Source organism: Oryctolagus cuniculus, chromosome 18 (genome assembly GCF_051225735.1).
Source record: "Oryctolagus cuniculus isolate XC-2025 breed Fujian yellow rabbit chromosome 18, ASM5122573v1, whole genome shotgun sequence".
Taxonomy (NCBI): Eukaryota; Metazoa; Chordata; class Mammalia; order Lagomorpha; family Leporidae; genus Oryctolagus; species Oryctolagus cuniculus.
Genome location: NC_142884.1, coordinates 66,512,334 through 66,531,068, shown reverse-complemented (window position 1 = coordinate 66,531,068; position 18,735 = coordinate 66,512,334). Strand labels below are relative to the sequence as shown.

Here is an 18,735-nt window from a genome sequence, read left to right as displayed (position 1 = left end):
GAGCAGGGAGCTCAGAGACAAGGAAGAGGTGATCTCTGTGGCCTCACCTACTGGGCACCTGCTGGAGGCCAGGAGGAAAGGCCCTGGAGCTACAGACACGCTGCCCGGATACTCCTGCCTCAATCTCTAGAAGAACAAGTCCAGCTCCCCTTCCAGAGAGCAGGCTGGCTGCGCCCATGTGGGCAGCTGGCCTGGCGTTCTGGCTCCAAGGATGGGGAAAGCTCAGAGAAAGCAGGAGGAAGCCACACCAATTAGTATGCACTACGCAGCTTTTTGCAAAATGAATATAAAACACTTGTGCTTTCTTTTTGTGTGAGAGAGAAGGGGGGAAGCGAGGGAGGGAGGGAGGGAGGTTACAAGAAAGCAATATTCTGCAGGAGCAGAGGTGCCTGCCGTCACCATGGCGACGACGGGGGGTGGGGAGGGCCCATGGGCTGGTCCCTGGTTCTGGGGTGGACCAAGCTGGCCATCAGCTGAGCGCAGGGTCAGGGCTGGAGGCAGATGGGTGTGGCGAGCTTAGGGTAAAGCACTGCAAGGGAAGCCTCGGGCCCGGGCTGGGGGCTCCCTGGCCCTCCAGGGCATGGCCAGCAAGGGTGAGCAGGCCTCCTTCTTGGAAGTGACTTGGCAAAACAAAGGGCACGCAGTGGCGTGGGAGAGGAGCCGCAGTCCGAGAGGGGACGCCGTGGGCCGTGGTCCCAGTGCGTCTGGGCCGGCAGCCGTTTCCCTCCCTCTGGGACTGCTCAGTGCAGGTGCTCTCTGCCCTTCACCTCGCCCACAGCCCAACCCTGGAAAAGCACTCGGGGCTGGGGGCTGCCTTCGCCACTCCCACTCTCCCCGAGCTGCTGCAGCGGCTCCTCGGCCACCTCGGTTGGAGGTTTGTCCTCAGCTCTGCCCAAGGATCCGGAACGTGGGGTCCTGGGGCGGGCACTCGGCAGACACTGACTAAACACTCGCTGACCTGCGGTGCTGGGCAGGAGAGGGAAGATGGGTGGTCCTGAACAGCTTCTGCTGGGCAGGAGGGGTGGAGAGGCCTCCTGCGTCACTCGGCCACTTAGCTTTGGAGAACCTGTGTCCACAGTCAGCACAGGGCACTGGTCTGCTGAGGCCCTAGACGACACTGGCGTGGCCTTCCAGCTCATGCAGGGGAGCCCTGCTCAGGGTGACAGGAAAGCCCCAAAGAGCCCTCCCCCCAAGTCCTGCAGGAGGAATGTTCCTAAGGGACACCCTTGGTGCTGGCGCAGAGGTGAATTCAGGCTAACGGCCCTGGGAGCTGAGGCCTGGCTGGGGAGGCCACTGCCCAGGCTTATCTGCTGCGATGACCAGAGCCCGGAGCAGGTGGGCGCAGGGCCTGGCCTGCCGTATGGGTCAGGGTGGGCTGCTGCTCACGGCTATGCGGGGAACTGACCTCACGCGTGGAAGCACCGGGGCTGGCATTCACAGAAACCCCTGCTTCCCTCCACAGAGGCGTGGCCCGTCCTCCACGGGGGAGCAGCCCAGCAGGCCAGGCCTCCTGGGTCTCTGACCATACACAGACACGCTCCCACTGCCCGGGGCTTGGGAACTTAGAGAACTTGCCCAGGAAGCCATGCTGAAGGCCACAGCGGGTCCCAGAGGCCAAGAGCAGTGGACAAGACAGCAGCACCAGCTGCCACCAGGATACAGTAGGCATGAGCTGTGGAAGGCAGCAAGTGGGCTCTGACCTGGGAAAAGCTGTGGCTGCCAACAGGCTCCCAGCAGCCTTCTGCAAACTGAGAAGAGAGTGCCGCCTCCAAGAAGGACATCTGGGTTTACAGCTGGGAGAGGAGGAGGCTCAGATCTGGTTTATTCCCCTCTGCAAAGGAAAGCACTCTGAGGAAACACCTTTTACATCCTGGTAAAGCAAAAAATAACCTGAAACCCCAATAGGACCGATCTCAGTGCTGACTCTGAATGCAGGCCTCTGGGATTTGGCTGCTTTGCTTTCCCAGGGAGACTTGCAATCTTCCGTGCAGCACCTCGCACTGGGCCAGCAGTGCACGAGCAGCGTGGGGCCTGGCAGCTGAGCGCACTCTGTGAGCTCCCATCCTTCCCGGGGCACAGCAGAAGAGCAAGACCAGTGCGGGCTAAGACCTAGAGGCCCGCCCCGAGCCTGCTTCTCTCACTCCCCAGGCTCTCCTTCCTGATTCCAGCCCTTGCTGTGTCACACGCTCTCTCAGGGTTATAAATTCTCCCATGAACCAGGCAGGGACAGAGACGGGCCTGCTGCACTGAAGGTGCGGCACGCTTACACGGGTGATGGCTGTTGCCAGGCGATGAGCCCAGGGCCATGGCAACCAGGAGAGAGGGCTCTTATGTACTCCAGGGCTCCACTCAATCCCGGTTGCCTGCACACTACACACAGCCCTGGTCCTGAGGCAGGCTCTTCCCTGCAGGCCCAGCTTCCTGTTGGCTCCGGCAGGTGTGGGTGGGATCAGTTCACGCCCAGCCAACCTTGCATTTGGTCACTTTCTCCTGCAATATTTCTAGCATCTGCTGAGGGCTGGCCAGACTCCGCCCACACAGGGCTCACAGTTAAGGGGCCAGCAGAGGGTGAGTGGAAGACAGACGTTAAAGACACCAAGGGACCTGGCCCAGCCTTGGTGTGCAGGAGAGGATGTGTGTGTTGTGTGTATGTGTGAGACAAACAAGGGGGCATCTGGGCTGAGCCCCTGACAAGTCACTAGCCTCTCTGGGTCTCAACCTCCCCTGTGGTAAAGCAGGGCAAACAACAGAGCTGGCCCCCCAGGGTGGCATGGAGATGAACCAGGACCACACAGGTGCCCGAGCACAGGCCCAGGACAGAGTAAGTAGCACACATGGCTCTTGTTAGCAGCTCTGGGCTCACCCACACTCCCCTTCTGGCCTGCGGGCCTTGTGACCTGCCAGCAAGGGCATTCGGCCTTAGCCACCATCAGAGGAAGAAAACCAACACATGGCTTGGAAGAAATTTAATTTCTAACGATACTAGGAGTGTGGGGTGAACACGAGAGGTTGCGGCTTGGTCACCTGGGCTTGCAGCGGCCAAAGGCAGGGCCCAAGTCTCCAAACAGGACCCCACGCTGGTGCAGCTGCATTCAAACCCCCTGGGATATTGTGAAACACGCCAGGGTGTCGGCGGCCCAGCCCGACCCGAGGATACAATGGAGGCGGTCTGGGGCAAGGCCCAGACAGTGGATTTACAAAGCAGTGTGCTGGCAGCCCTGGCTCCGGGCAGCTCACTTTCTGCCCAAGGTCACCCACGGCTGCCACGGGAACCCCCTTTACTCCAGGGTGGCCGACATGGGGTACTGAGGGCAAAAGCGTGAAAATCTGGGAGAATGAAGCGAGCAGATGCCCGCTGGGCAGGTGCCCTTCTTGCCCCTCTCCTTCCTGGCAAGGGTCTGCTGCTTGGGCTCATTTCAGAACAAAGTCCTCCCCAGGGCCCCAGCAGCGGCTGCCAGTTCTGCTGGACCGCGAGGCGGTGCGGCAGCTTGAGCTGGGGCCCGGCAGTTCCAGAGAGGGCAGGCCTGGGGGCGCGACTGGCACCCAGGGCCCGCTGGTTGCTGGCCGGTGGCTCTCCTCTCTGCTCACTGCTCCCCTCCTTCCATTTTCTCTCAGAAGTCCCCAGAGGAAGCCGCAGGGGCAGTGCAGGGAGAGCGAGTGTCCCGGGCTGTGGACCCCAGGCCCTGGGCAGGGTCTCCGTGCTGTACAGGCCGCCTGGCTCACCCCCCATGCGAGTGAGTCCTGGCAGAGGAATCAGGCGCTTGGCTGTCCGCGCACTGCCCCTCGTTCCCTGGGCTGAGATCTTACCTCACCGCAGGATCTGATTTTAAAGAAATCTGCGGAACTGAGGCGGGGGGAGAGGCTGTTTTTGTTTGCTCTGGAGAGTGGATGGAATGAAAATTGGAGTGAAATAAAAAGTGAGGCAAGCAAATGAGAGGGGCAAACAAGTCCCACTCTGATGGAGACTGTCCACTTTTGAGCAGGCAGCATTAGTATTCCAGGGAGTGGAGTCGGGACCACACAGATGCAGCGCTGGGAGGGACCTGCGGCCGTCCGCTCGGATCCAGCATCGCAGAGGAAACCGAGGGGAGAGGCAGGGCGCCCGCCTGGCCCCACACAGAGCTGTGTGCTATTCCTCAGCCGCCCCTGGCAGCCCCGCCCACTGCTGGTCCCCGGCCTTAGCTCTCGGTAGCAGTCTGACCAGGAGGTTGCAGAAGGCTTCTGGCCCGGGAGCTGGGGCCCCCAGAGGCAGCCATGGGGCCCTGAGGTCAGAATCAAATGTGAGGGGGCTGGCACTGTGGTGCAATGGGTTAAGCCGCCACCTGTGATGCCAGCGCCCCATATGAGCACTGGTTTGAGGCTGATCTGCTGACCCAGGTCCCTGCTAACGCGCCTAGGAAGGCAGCAGGTGATGGCCCAAGTACATGAGCCCCTGACACTCAGATGGGAGACCCGGTCAGAGCACCATTGGTACAAGGCGGGTGCTGGCCTGGAGGAAGCAGCACCCCCTGCCTGGGCTGGAGCCTGCTCTGCGGCACAGTGAGACCCATGTGGGGCTACAGATGCTTTGGAATCTCACAGACCCAACAACCTCTTTGGGCTGCAGCGTGGGACTTGGGCGAGTTACCCTCCTCACACCTGAACTTCCTCCACGTCATGATGGGAGAATGGAGGCACCCCAGTGCCCACATACACCACGAGCTCTAGTGTCACCTCTCCTCCCCCAGGCACAGGGGTCCCACACGCGGCACTGCCATGGTCCCCAAGGAAGCCTGCAGGGAGGCTGTCAGGGCCATCACTGGCTGTCCACGCTGCCCTCACAGGAAAGGGCCATCCTCAAGGATGGCAGACACTGGGGACAGGAGAGAGCAGCCCTGGGGACTTCACAGCTTTCGGGGGCTGTGGCTTCTCCCTGGGAAGGTTCCACACCAGTTTCTGTTGTCACTAAATTGCTTTAAAGCAGAAAGATGAGCCCCCAACCCCACTGGGTCAACCCACAGAGCCTAGTGACAGGAACTCCTGGGGAAAGCAAAGCCAAGGGCGTGCTTCTGTGGGCTGGGTGGGACAGGGGACTAGGGAGGGGTGCAGTGGGGCAGCAGGGCTGCTCCTGCCCCCAGGGAGAGGAGCCAGGGCTCAGGCTGCCGGCCAGGAGTGGCAGCACAGTGTGGTCACAGCCCAGCCCCAGAGCTACTCCTCCAGTCCCTGAGGGGAGCCCTGTGCTGCCCCTTCCTGGTGGCTCAGCTGGCCCGGGCGCATTCTCTGAGATGTGAGCAGCGCTTCAGTTTTTCTGTTCCATTTCTCCCAGGATCTGTGCCATGAACGCAACCCCTGCCCCCACCCCCAGCAAAGCCGGCCACCCCCACGTGCATCCAGTGCCCATCCTGCTGCTGGGGGCCCCGAGCATCCCAGACGAGACTGGCCCTTGGGCCGGGCCTTGACCAAAGAGAAGAGCTGAGGGCCCCACAAGACACCCACGTCCTCTTCCCCCAGGTCTCAGTAAACGCTGGTGCAGCCCTGGATTCCTGTCCCTAGGTCTGGGCACTTCTGAGACAACCCGTGTGTTAGGGACAAGAAGGCAGCCAGAGCACCCAAGGGGTCTGTGAAGCAGCACTTAAAAAGCCCTTTCAGATGCCCTTAACCTGGTCCTCAGAACTCCTCCCAAGTCAAGGCCTGGGCCACCCTGTGTGACAGCCGCCCTGCTCTCCATGCTACAAAGCCCCCCACTGCCCTAAATAATGCCTGGAAGCCCACCCTCCAGGTCTTCCAGGAAGGCAGCTCCCTGTCTTCTACGCCCATCACAGGCGCCACGAACCCCTCCAGCAATTTCTTCTAGAGGATTTAAGCTAAGGGCCGGAAAAGTGGGCTCCTGCTGAGGCTCCCTTCTCCAAAGGCTAAGACCCCAGGAAGGCTGCCTCTGGGCCCCGCCCATGCTGCCGGCTGGGCCAGGCACTGGCTGGGATGGGCAGGGCAGGGCAGGGCTGCCTTGTGGGTTGCAGAGGTTTTGCTTCTGAGAGGCTGTGGCAGCTGACAGTGCCTTTTCTCCCCGTCTCCTCGGACCCAGGACAGCCAGCTGGAGCCCTTCTGCTTGCAAGCGGGGAACGGTGCTGTGAACCCGCTGACACTAGGACTTTAACGAGCCAGGCTGCTGCCGAATGCAGCCTCCCCCCTGCTCTGTGCTGCTCTGATGCAGGGGTGCTGGGTGAGCGGCAGGAAGGGGGCTTGGGTCCTGCTGCCCACGTAGTCCTGGAGATGGAATTCAAGTTCCTTCAAACACCCAGCGGTCCTGAGGCCTCACAGACAGGTAGGAAAACAGAGCGGAAAGAGAGTGGCTGTGGCTGCCCAGGCTGAGGTGGGGAGGGCTCAGGGTAGACAAGGAGCGCCCTGGCGCTGTCACAGAAGGGATTCCCAGACCATGAGGGGCTCATGTCTACTGAGTCCACATGGGCCAGGTCCTGTGCTGAGCACTTGACTTTCTTGATCCTGGGAGAGGGGAGGTGCTGTGAATGTCACTGTTCCCTGTTCATGGATAAAGAAACTGAGGTGCAGAGAGGCTAGGTCACTATCGAGGCAAACCAGCCACTGGTTGGCAGAGCCAGGACTGGACTCCTGGACTGCCTGAGCCCAAAGCCCTTGCTCTTAGCTTCCTGGCCACACTCTGACCTACGAGAGACTATCATGGGAAAGGCACACCGTCCAAATCACACCATCATAAACCACTCAAAGCCAGGAGCACAATGCACGACCAACACCTAAGAGAAGGCCCTGCAGCAGTCCTGGGGGACGTCAGGCTGACATCCTTGGGGATGAACCCTCTCCCGGGTGGCGGCACCCAACGCAGTGGGTGAACCCGTGATGACAGGACCCGACGGCGCGTCACACCTTCTCTTTCAACAAGTCTCTGAGGCAGGTGTGTAAGTCATCAGCCTATTTCACGGGGCCAGCGAGGTTAAACGGCCCACCTGAGGTCCCTGGAGAGGAGGGGTCAGAGCCAGGATCCCAGCTCAGGCCCAGCAGCTGCCTGACCAGGGAGTCCATGCTCCCTCGGAGCACACAGACATCCTTCCCGGGTCTCTCCTGAGCCTGAGAGCACCCTGAGAACTCTGCATGCAGGTGGGGGGCAGCTATGCTTGCAAGCAGGGGGTTGCTCTCAGCCAGCCCCAAGGTCAGGACGCGGAGGGGACCTTGTCCTGTGGGTGCTCACAGCCGGGGGCACGGCTGTCTTGTCGGCAGGGCAGCTGGCAGCCGGGGCAGGGGCAGCGAGCCCACCTCCACAGGAGGGCTCGGCAGGAAGTGCTGAGCATGCGCCCCACATCCCACGCTGTGGGAATCAGGGTCACAGTTTCACTTAAAAAACAAGTAATTGGATCCACAGCTAAATGGGAGGATTTCTACTCCAGTGCCAAGAGTATTCACTTGACACCTGCAGGTTTTTTCTGGCAGAAGGGATTTTCGGATAATGTCAGCAAGGCGCAGGCGGGACCGGGGGAGCAGCCACTTACCCTAACAGAGCGGCGGAGGCGAGTGAGGGCGCCGGGAGGGCATGGGCGAGGGGGCCAAGCTGTCGCCGGGGTGGAACCGGGGACGACGGCACCCGAGACACCCCAGCGGGACTGCGGAAACCAGCAGTGGGGACGGCGCTTGTGGCTCTGCCCCGCCCTGTGCCCGGCTCTTGCATCATCAGTGCCCAAGTACACCCTGTCTCTGGGGCCAGCGTATCTCAGTGAGACCACAGAGTGGTTTACACAATCATAGTGGGACAGGAAGACATTCCTGACACACATGACAAATGGAACGTCACCAATATACAACGAATTTCTGTAAAGCAGTAAGAAAAATGGACAGAGGATCTGGGGGCTGACGAGGGAGCTACTTCAAAATACACACATCAACCCAGCACAAACTGACAACTCTGCCCAAGGACTTGTGGGAGAGGAGAACAAGGCCAGAGAGCCTTCTGCAGATGCCAACTAAACTCAAGCTCCCCACCCCCAGCTGGTTCTGAGCGCGCGGTGGGGCAGCCGGGGTAACAGCCGGGCATGGCAGTGGTGCAGCGGGGCAGCTATGGAGTCAAGCTGATGTGGCTCTGAGGGCGGGTCACCCTGTCCTGGTGTGTACAAGTGCCTTAGGCTCCAGAGGCCCCTGGGCCCGGAAACGCAAAATGGAAACAACAGCACTGCCAAGAGGACTCAACAGGTCCTGCCGCCACTGAGGCCCTCCCACGGTTCCCCGCTCAGCAGCAACTTTACACAGACAGACTCATGCGAGGGAATCTGTGCCTCGAGGGCCCTAGGTCTCTAAGACCCTTGGCGGGGAGTGCTGGGTTCAATTCCGCTAACCAAGGAGGAGGCGCCACAGGAAGCAGCCTCACCTGGGATGGACTGGCTGTGGCCCCAGGTCTTGTATGCCAGGGGAGTCCAACTTAAGACCACACCTGTGTCTGGAAACACCTGAGAAACCCAGCAGGGCACAGCTCTGTCCACAGCCCACAGTGCCTCGGAGCCCAGGAGCGGGAAGGAGCAGCTGACTGGCAGCCGAGAGAGCTACAGGAGCCAGAGGGAGGGGCCTTGTCCATCTGCAAAGCTTGCCCCATTTCACACTTTGCAGACACCCTCCCAAGGAAGCCCCATGAGCGGTCTTGGCCATGTTCATGGCTGTGCTCCCATTGCCAAGTGCACAGCCCATCCCCAGTGTTGCCAGACTGGGCAGGTGACGTTGCGGACAGTGATTCTGGTGAGGACCCAGATGCGGCAGAATCAGGACTTAGCAACGACTGGCACACTCCCCAAATCACTCCTCGTGAGGAAAGAGAGGAAGTCTCCACTCCTGTTACAGCCCCCCCTCCCCCAAGGTCCCCAAGAGCAGCTTCAGTTCTCCCCCAGCGGAGGCCCACAGACGTGCCCTAAAGCCCTGACAACATCTGGCACTTCCACAGCGGGACCCCAGCACAGCTGTGTAACTCACTGCATCTCCTCCGTGCCTGGAAGTGCGTACGCACACAAAGCCAGTGTCAGCCGCTGAGGCTGGACGCGATCAAACAGCTCAATTTCAAGGAATGAAAACTCAGCTGCTTCCAGTGAAGTCCTGGGGAGGGAGCCAATCAGCAGAGTTCTCTCCCTTTTTGTATTGAAATGAGGTCCTTGACGGTGCAGTGAGTCATCCCAGCTCGCAGGCAGAACTGGGCCACATCCACCTGGGCCTTGGCTGGGCAGGGGTTGGGGGAGGTGCAGGGAGAGAGGCGAGGCTGTGTGTGTACGCATGCGTGGTTGAGGGGACAACAGCACGCTCACAGACCATCTGTTTGGGATTTTTTTCTGGAAATACAGAGAACCTCAGAGCACCCAGAGGCAGATACCTGCCTGTCTGCTTCTCTCTTCAGCTTTGGCTCAGACAAGCAAACCTGGCTGCAGAACAGCTGAGGCCCCCACCATTCTTGAATCAGCCCTGGGAAAAGCAGGGGCCTCCCTCCACAGGGAGCAGTGAGCATCGTCCTCCCGTGCCCACCACCCCAGGCCTTCCTCACTTCCATGTTGCACAGGGATGTCAATTCAGAAATCCACTGATGCTTGCAGACACAGCTCTGTCCACGGCCCAGGAGAGGGAAGGAGCAGCTGACAGGCAGCCGAGAGCTGCAGGAGCCAGAGGGAGGGGCCTTGCCCTTCTGCAAAGCTTGCCCCTCGCCTGGGAGCGGGGCAGCGCTGGAGCACAACTCCCCTGCCCTGACTCCGGTACACAATGGAGCCCGAGCACTGTAGCCTGCAGGCCAGCTTCCGCACAGGCTCCCCTCGGGGTTACTCATGCTGCCTGGGACTGGGCTCGGCTTTCCCCTTTTTGCACCTCCAGACAGCTCCTGGTGACCCCACCAAAGAAAAGCTGAGGATACATTCTCAAACCAGAGGTCAAAACAGAATTGCAGCGGCAATGAGTGACACCCGTGGCTCCCTGAGTGTGCAGCGTGTGCCTGGTGGGGCTGTCAGCATTTTACTTGGTTCATCCTCACACCCCAGGAAGCACTGGGAGGGAGCTGAGAGGTGGCGACGCTGAGCCAGACCCCAAGGCCGTGCCCCTCCTCTGCCCTGTCCCTGTGTGCGCCAGGAGCGCTCTGAGACAGCCTCCCTTCCCACGCCAAGGGGCTCAGTTACAGCTTCACCTTTAGCACCTGCACAGGCACGAGAAACAGGGCAATTTCTGGGTGTTAATTTACAATAAAATAAGCACATCTGAGCTGTGAGACCCCAGGAGTCACTGCAGGGGACGCCGGGCAGTTGATGTCCTGTAATGAGAGGAGGCGTCGGGGACCTACCTCATCGGATTCATCTGACAACGTCTGCAGCAGGATGGGGAAGAGGCTGTCCGTGTGCCGGAACATCTGGGGAGCAGAGAAGCCAGGAGCCCCCGTGAGCTCTGCTCTCTCACTCCAGGTCCGGGTCTGGCACAGACGGTGCCGCACAGATCCCCTGTCCTCCCACCGAGGGCTCGTCCCAGCACCAGTCATGTCTCTGCTCACCAGGGGTTCTCCAAGACCCTTCCGGGCGTGGGCCAGGCCCTGGAAGTCCAAAGCAGAGCCAGAGGTGGCCCCTGGCACACAAGGGCTTTCAGGGGGACGGGCTCGGGACTCACCTTGCGGGGCGTTTTGATGTAGAGGTGGTACAGCCACTTCAGGACGGCAATCCTGGTCATCATCCCGATGGCCGTGTCACTGAGATGGCAGTTCAGCACCTGCACGATCCCGTCGAGGTCAAGGGTCACTGGGGCCCTGTCGGCACTGTGGACAAGACCAGGAGGCAGAGCTGTGTGAAGGCCCCTGCTGCCCTCTCCCATCCAGCCGTGGTTCTATCCAAGCCCACGCGCTCAGATTCCTACTTCTCCCTGCTGCCCCAGGCCTGGTGCACACTCCATCTGGGGACGCGTCTTCTACCAGCCCAGGGACTCAAGGGAGGCCTTACTTCCTTCTCTCTGTTTCCTTCCTCCCCCTCCTGAGTTTGGAACCTACAGCATGGCTGGACCTGTGCTAGCCACATCAGCAGGGAGGGTCATCTGGGGGCTCTTCCTCATGTCCCCTTTTTTCCAGCCTGGCTTGACCAGAGGAGAAAAATCTTTTCCAGGTCACTGAGCTGCTCTGCACACCCACCCCAGGCCTCAGGGCCTTAGGTTCAGGCCCTTTGCTGATCAAACAAGACCACCACGTCCAGACAGCGCAGGGAAGGCCCCGGAAACACCCCTGACACCCAGCAGCCCCTTCCCTGAGCAATCGCAGAACATTCCTTGTGGCCTGCGCAGGCACTCGGCCCCACAGCTGGCCTTGTGGAGACGCCTGGGAACTGCCTCTGCCCAGGAGACACAAAGTCCATTCAGAAAGAGCTGCTGCCGCCGTCCAGCGCGGGGAATCCGCTGGCTCCCGTGCACTGACGCCGTGCTGGTCTCCAGCCGGGAGGACGTCGCAGCAAGTGGCCCGAGGAGCCTGGGTGCCGCTGGGAGGCTGAGTCACCCTGGTTACTCAGGGGCCTCAGGGGTCTGAGGCATCAGGGAGGCCCGGCTCCCCCCGCACTGCCCATCACACTGCACTTGCTGTACGGGACAGTGTGGGCCAGGGCTGCGTTTCCGGAGGGTGGGGCCAGGCGCTCAGCTGCCTGCCTCAATAAAGCGATCTTCCGTGGCCTTTGCAGGCTGCTCAATTATTCATCTGCATCAGGAACTCGACGGCTGTGGGTTCCTCATTCGCCTGCAGCCGCTCTCAAGTTCATTGATGTGAATCCCTACAGGGCATCGTTCTGAGTTCTGTAACGTGAAGTGGAATCGCTATTTAATGCAGTCTGAAGATGCCCCTGATGTCCACTTCCGGGGCAACACAGGCACGGCCATCCTCCGAGGGCCCTAAGATCTGGGGATGTGAGTGCACAGCCTCAGGGAGGGCACCAAGATTTCCCCAGGAGCCATGAGGCTGGAAGCGCCTGTTGTCTTCCGAGGGTACCCAAACATCTGCATTCCTCAGTAGCCTGGGACAGACGAGGAAGCTAACGCGCACGCAGACAGCCGGGGTGTACCCAGCACCCTCGAGTCTGCTGCCCAACAGAAACAACGTGAGCCACAGATGTGATTTTACTTCTTTCAGCTTTAAATTAAAAAAGGAAAAAGATACAGGTAAAATTAATTTTAATGACACTTTAATTAACACAATATATCTGAAGTGTTAGCATTTTGGCAACAGAGTCAACATAAAGGTCAACAGAGTCAACATAAAGGTTGCTAAGCCTCTGAAACCCCGTGCGCGTTTTCGAAACGCTGACGGCACAGCTGGGTGTTCAGACCAGCCGCGGCTCAGGTGCTCAGTGGCCGCGTGGCTGCCGCAGCCCCAGCACAGCGCCCATGCCAGGCCTCCTCAGCACTTTCCCATCGTCTGCGACGACCCCTCTGCCTGGGCTGCTGCCCAGCATGCGCTGCTCACTCAGGCCTGGCCGGCCTCCCGCAGAGCCCCTCCTGGGGCGGCCCGCGCAGCTCTTCTCCTTGCTCAGAGCCGCAGAATCCCGTGGCTGGAGCTCAGGCCTCGGAGGTGCCTTCCACCCTGGCCAGTTCTTTCCTAACCCTGAGACCCAGGGTCCATGGTGAGACCCCATCCAGCAGAGGCCGCAGGCATCTGGGTGCCACACGGGCCCAGGGTGTCTGGCGTGCCCAGCCCCATGGAGGGTGGGCTTGCATCTACTCCCCTGGGGGACTAAGGGCGACGCTGGCTGGGGGGAAGCCTCAGCTGACCCTCGCGGTGTGTGTGTGAGCAGGGGTGGTAAGGGCTGTGACAACACAGAGCTGCTGCCAGCAGACGCTGTGCCCTAACTGCCTCAGCACCCGGGTCACGGTCACGGCGCTTCCACCCCGGAGGGGATTGAAGCATGGGCATTAAGTGACCTGGCCCAAGTTCCAGAGCCAGGAAGTGGTGGAGCCAACGGCCTGAACCTGAGCCGGGGGACTCTGGGATGTCCTCCCTCCACGTGTCACTGATCCCTAACAGTGGAGGCCACGGGGGCATCGTCCCCATCGTGTCCTGGCAGGGACGGCGGCTCTCTGGCGCGCTCCGTGTGTTCTCTTGTTGGAAAGGCACACGCAGTCCCAGTGGGAGCAAGACGACTGCTGGGACGGTCTGGTGCTGACCTGAGCGGGGCGCGGCGCGGATCCCGACAGGCCCTGTGAGGTCAGGCCATGGACCCTGGGCAAACCAGGCTCCAACACACCGAAGGTCAGAGGCGCTGCTAGCCTGCCCGTAGTGGCACCTGCGTCAGGCGGCGTTGTGTCACGGCCTCAGAAGAGGTGGAGCCCTGTGTGCCTGGAAGCCCTGCCCCTTCTCCGCTTTCCCCACAGCGAATGCCGACTTCAGCAAGCTTCTCCGATGTGGGCAGCTGAGCCTGCTGGCGAGGCAGGTGCTGGCCTTACCCAGCCGAAGACTTCATAATGGAAAGGGACCTCCCAGTCCCCGGAACCCAACCCCAAAATGCACAGGTGTGCAAACTCAGGGCCAGAACCACAGTAAGGGACAGCCCAAGGCCGCCAGGCCACGTGTGGACAATCACTTCTGGGCTCGAGCTGCTCTCCCGTGCCTCTCTTCTGCCTGCTTCGAGAGGGAGACCATGGGAAGCAGGTGCGCCCCAGGGCACCGGAGAGGCTGGCCTCAGAGGTGGGGAGAGGACGCGCCCTGGCGCAGGCTCGGTGGGAGGCAGAGCCCTGGGCCCCTCCGCCCTGGCTTACCTCCCCCGGCAGGAGGCAGACAGGGCCATGCACAGTTGGGGATGCCTCTCTGCACCGGTTCCAGAAAGTCTAGACGATCACTCCCGGGGGCTGCCGAGCTATTTCAAGGCGTCTACAAAAGCCAGCGTTCCCGGAGTGTTCTCTCGGAGTGCGCCTCACGGTCAATGTCTTCCGCGTACCGCCACTGCGGTGTCCCAGTGCGTGGCGCTGCTGCAGCGTTCCAAAACAGATTCCGCGAACAATGCTCCCCACACAGCGGCTAAATAACCAGTGCAGCGGCTCTCCCCGGGCGCCGGCACTCCCCTTCTTACGGCACTCGGATTACACCTCTCATCAAATTAGCAGGCGATCCCATAAACAGGGCTGCTTCGGAATTCAAAGTTGCTTTTCTAAAAAACAGACGAGACGACCGCTCTAGGTGTTTCCAGTGAGCAGGTGCTAAAAGTTGGGGAGCACGGATGTCCTGACTGCTGTGCTTGCTCCTGTGGAGGGTGGCCCCCTACCAGGACTGTACTCAAAGTCACTTGCTTCGGCAAGGCGCTGGCACCCGTGTGAGAACCCCAATGTCCAATGAGGCCGGGAGCCCAACGCCAGGCAAACGCAGTGCGTTGTGGCCCGACCCTCCCCCAAACAGCCTCAACTGTTCCTGTGGAGGGGGCAGTGCCAAGAGGCGGGGCCTCCCAGAGGTGCCCAGGTCTCTTCCCGAAGGGCTGCAAGAGTGACCGGAAGCGGGCTTGCTCCATAGCGAGGAAGCACCGCCGAGTTTCTTTCGCTTGCCCTTCTGGTCTGCCCTGAGCTGAGGTAGCACCAGGCCCTTGTCGGCAGCACTGCCTGGGTCTTCCCAGAGCTTTCGTGCTAGCAACAGAAAATGGACGGAGACATCCGGGCCCTGGAGTCAGCTGGCTCTCTTCCCCGTGGTTGCCAGTTCGCAGCGTGACCTTGGGGAAGAAGCTACCCTCCCTGGGTCTGTTTCCTCCTCTGTGAGGTGGGAACAGTAGCAGTGTCCTAGTAGTAACGGCAGCTACCCCAGGGAAGGAGCCTTCTGTGCGCCAGCGCTGCTCTGTGCTCACCGCACACTTGCACTCGGTGAAACCCCAGCCGCCTCTGTGGGTGGTGACATCATGACACCCAGTTTGCAGATGAGGAAACCGAGGCAGGGAGGAGTTGAGCTACTGCCCCAGGCCACGAGCAGGCAGCTGGTCCACTGCTGGGAGCACTCCTGTGCGGTAAGGCCTGCACCTGGCGCCTGGCGCGAGCACATGGCACCAGCCCTGGCCCTGGCTTGGAGCCTGCTTCCTTCATCCTGGCTTCTCCTCTTTCCATCTTTCCCCAAGGAGTTCAGCTTCCAACTTCCCAAATTCCAACCAGGCGACCCCCCCTGCCCCATGATCTCCACCCACACATACAGAGACTTTGTCACCCTGTTTCTCCAGGGGGCTCTCCCTGGCAGCTAAGCCTGGAGCCACGCGGTGCTTTGCCAGCATCCCTGGGAGAGGAGGGCGGCAGCAAAGAGAGAAGAGGCAGACATTCAAGGGGTCAGGCAGTCCCTTTTCTCCTTGGCACAGGGGACCCAGGGGGGAATCTAGGGTGTAAAGTGCATGGATCGCCTTCAAGGAGGGCCCTGAGCGCTAGGGATCAATTCAGAATGCTGTGTGCACGGATGCTTGCAGGGAAGAGGCCCTCAGTGCTCACAGGTTCAAGGGTCAATGACTGCCAAGGCGCTCAGGACCAGCACCCATGGAGGCTATCAGGAGCCCCCACTCCGTCTGCTGCCCTTGGCTAGCTTGAATTTAATGCAAATGACCACACAGTACCGTGGGCTGGCAAAGCACCTGGAACATGGCAGGGCGAGCTCAGCTGCTCGGTGACCCTGGGTGACGTCATCTTGCCCAGGCTCAGCCTCCCACTGGCAGCACCGACCGCAGGAAGCAGGCGGTGGGGCGCGGGGCCCGGGGCCAGGGCTAAGGCTGAGGCACTCTGCTGGGCTTTCACAGTGCCCGAGGTTGCCCTCCTCTTAGTGAGGGGACTTCCATCTACTGGAACCAGAAAGCGCCAGATGATGTTTGTTTTTTATGTTGGAAATGGTAGGATTCCGCCTTGGCTCCTGAATGACAGGTCTAAAAAAAACCCCGTGGTTCCAGTGACGTGGTTCCTGGCCTTAGAGCAGGAACGGAGGCCTCTTGGAGGCCTGCCCTGGCCGGCGGCAGCACAGGCGCCCGAGGGAGGCAGCGGATCCATCAGTCCCTCCGTCACGCCCCACCTCAGCTCCCTCTCCCACCCTCCCCGCTTTCTATTGCCACCCCCTTGGCATGTGACAATCCCCGTGGCCCAGATGATAGTGACAAGTCCGCGAGAGGCTTTTCGGCTGCCAGAAGGAGCTCCCAACTCTCAGGTCTGATCCTCCCGTGCCCGCCGAAACGCCTGCGCCACAGCCTCTGGGCAGAATGCTTCCCCCACCTCCGGATTCCGGAGCCCACACCTGCCTCCCTCCCCTCCCAGGGGGCTCTCCGGGCTGCCTGGAGCACAGCCCCGCTCCCACCGGTGCCCCCTTCCAGCCCCAGCCTGGAAACAGACCGGGGCTTCCAGAGCTTGGCTCCAGCCACACTCCCAGAAGCCATTCGTTCCCTCCGCTCTCTCCTGTCAGTCAACCTCGAACCCGCTGGCTTCCTCCTCGTGAGACCGGCTTCCCGGCTGAGCCTTCTTTCATCCTTGTCTACGGGGTGGCGGGGCGGCCCACACACGCGCTACACGGCAGCAGCCCCGTTCTCTGTCCCTCCTCACCCTCACACGGACCCCAGGGCACAGAAACACAAGTGCCATCTGTGATGCGACGCCAGGGCTCTCGCAGGCCGGGATTCGCGGCACTCCCCCCAGCACTCTGCAGAGCGACCACCCTCCTTTCTGGTGACTTCAGCCTCACGGCCATCACCCCCTTCCTGCTAACTTCCTGGTTTCTTCTCAGCCCCCCGACTAGAGCAGCCTGGCGTCAGGGGTGCATTCTGGGCCTGCTCCAGAGATGTGGGACAAGGCGCTGCACACGGGCCTGACCAGCAGCCCCTGACCTGCTCACCAGAGGCGGCAGCGGTCTAGGGTGCGTGCTCACAGTCGGTACGTGCAGCTCTGGAAACATACCCAGGGGCTTCGGAGACAGGACTAAACTCAGAAAGGACACGAACGGAGGAGGGGGCCCAAGGGAAGAGCCTCTCCTCCAGATGGAAGGACCCCCCCACCCCAGAATCACCACCCACTCCAGCCCCACAGGCGTCAACATCCCCCCTCCCCCATAAAAATGTGACCCAGGGCAAGTCCAGGGGCCTCAGACGCGGGTGGAGCTGTGGCAGTTCCCTCCCCAGGAAACCCCATCACTCTGCAGGAAGGGAAGCAAGGCAGGGGATTTCTATGCTGCTTAGCCTGCACTGCCCCCTTGTGGAAGGCTGTGTCATTACAGCCAACCTGGAAATGACAGGCCCTGGCGACTGGAATTTCTGGACTCAGCTGGTCTGTGCAGCCTTCCCCTTATGCTCAGTCCTGAAAGCTCCATGTTATGTTGGACAAGCAAAAGCTGCTGAGTGCTGGCCTCTGTGGGTGTCCCACTGTTGCCGCTGGGTTGTCCATTTACAACTTGCACTTACTCATCTCTAGGACCTTCCACTCGCTCCCCAGGGCTCTCTGCTCACGGAACTGGGAGGGGCAGGCTTGCTCCGTCCTTCAGATTCCCTCCTAAAGCCCCTCAGGCCTGTAGAGGGCTGCCCAGAGTGGCCACGAGCATTTTGCCCTGGGTCTTCCCTGAAGTCTCCTAACCCCAGGCAAGATCTGCACCTGCTTTCCACAAACACACATGCTTAACAAACCACTTACCTAGCTGGAGTGAAGACGTTGATGGAGTCACAGGAGCCATCTGGACCTCCTGGAGAGGAAGAGGAAAGACTGCTGGAATCGTGGATAAGCAAGGACTTGGTTGCAACAACACACAAGATGCCCATCTTCAGTCCCTACAACTTGATCCACCTTGCAAAGAGCCCTGAGGCCCCGCTGCCTCTGCATTCCTCAGAACTTCTGGGCAAGTACACCGCTGGTGAGTCTGAAGGCACCAGGATCTCCAGGGAGGGACATCAGCACTGAACACATCTGGGGTTCTCAGAAGGGAATGTTGGCTCCAAGGCCAATGGATGCTAAAAAAGACCTTGCAGGGGTGGGCGTTCAGCCCAGTGGTTGATGGCAGCAGCCCGTATCAGAGTGCCTGGAGTGGCTTCCCAGCTCTGGCTCCCAATTCCAGACGGCTGCTGATGTGCACCCTGGAGACAGCAGTGAGGAGCCAAGTAGTTGGGTCCCCATCCTCCACATGGGAGCTCCTTCCCCAGCCTGGCCCATTTTCAACTGTTGTGGGCACCTGGGGGAGTGAACCAGTGGGTGGGAGCTCTTTCCTGCCTCTCTCTCTCTGTCTCTTAAGTAAATACATAAAAATTTAAAAAACACAAATATAAACTTTGGGGTCCTCAGCATAGTTAGCTAACAGAGGATGCATATCAAAGATATAAGGAGATACCATCCCACACCCACTAGGATTGGTTAAAATAAAAAAGCTAATAACAAGTGCTGGGGAGGATGTGGGTGAAGTGGCGCTTTTACACGACGTAAAATGGTGTGGTCACCAAAACAGTCTGGCAGCTTTCCCAAGGTTAAGTACAGCACTGCCACAGGACCCAGCAATTCTTCTTCCAGGTATGCAACTGAAAAAAGTGCTACTCAGCGTTCATAGCTGCATTATTTGCCATAGCCAAAATATCTAACAACCTGAATGTCTGTCATTTGATGAATGGAGACTTGGAAACGTGCCATAGCCATGCAAGGAACGCTACTGGGCAATAGAGAGAAACGCAGCACTGACACACGCTGCAGCACGAGCGAGCTCTGCTCTGAAATAACTCACACAGCTCTGTAACAGACAAATGTGCTCAACTGCACCCTTGAAGCTGGGTGAGTTATATCTCAATAAAGCATTCC

The 18,735-nt window shown here is 60.1% G+C and overlaps 1 protein-coding gene across 5 annotated transcripts in view; it reads right to left on the bottom strand.

Annotated features, from left to right (window-relative positions):
* Positions 1-18,735, bottom strand: part of VAC14 (VAC14 component of PIKFYVE complex) — a 100,581-nt gene that overhangs the window by 53,290 nt on the left and 28,556 nt on the right. For 2 of the 5 annotated variants that reach the window (XM_017342353.4, XM_002711713.6), the window contains 3 exons: positions 17,590-17,638; positions 10,618-10,762; positions 10,301-10,366 (listed from right to left, as the gene is read on the bottom strand). In XM_017342353.4, the coding sequence (XP_017197842.3) occupies positions 10,301-10,366; positions 10,618-10,762; positions 17,590-17,638 (260 nt within the window). The other 3 variants (XR_016225407.1, XM_089320457.1, XM_089320458.1) reach the window with 3 other exon arrangements.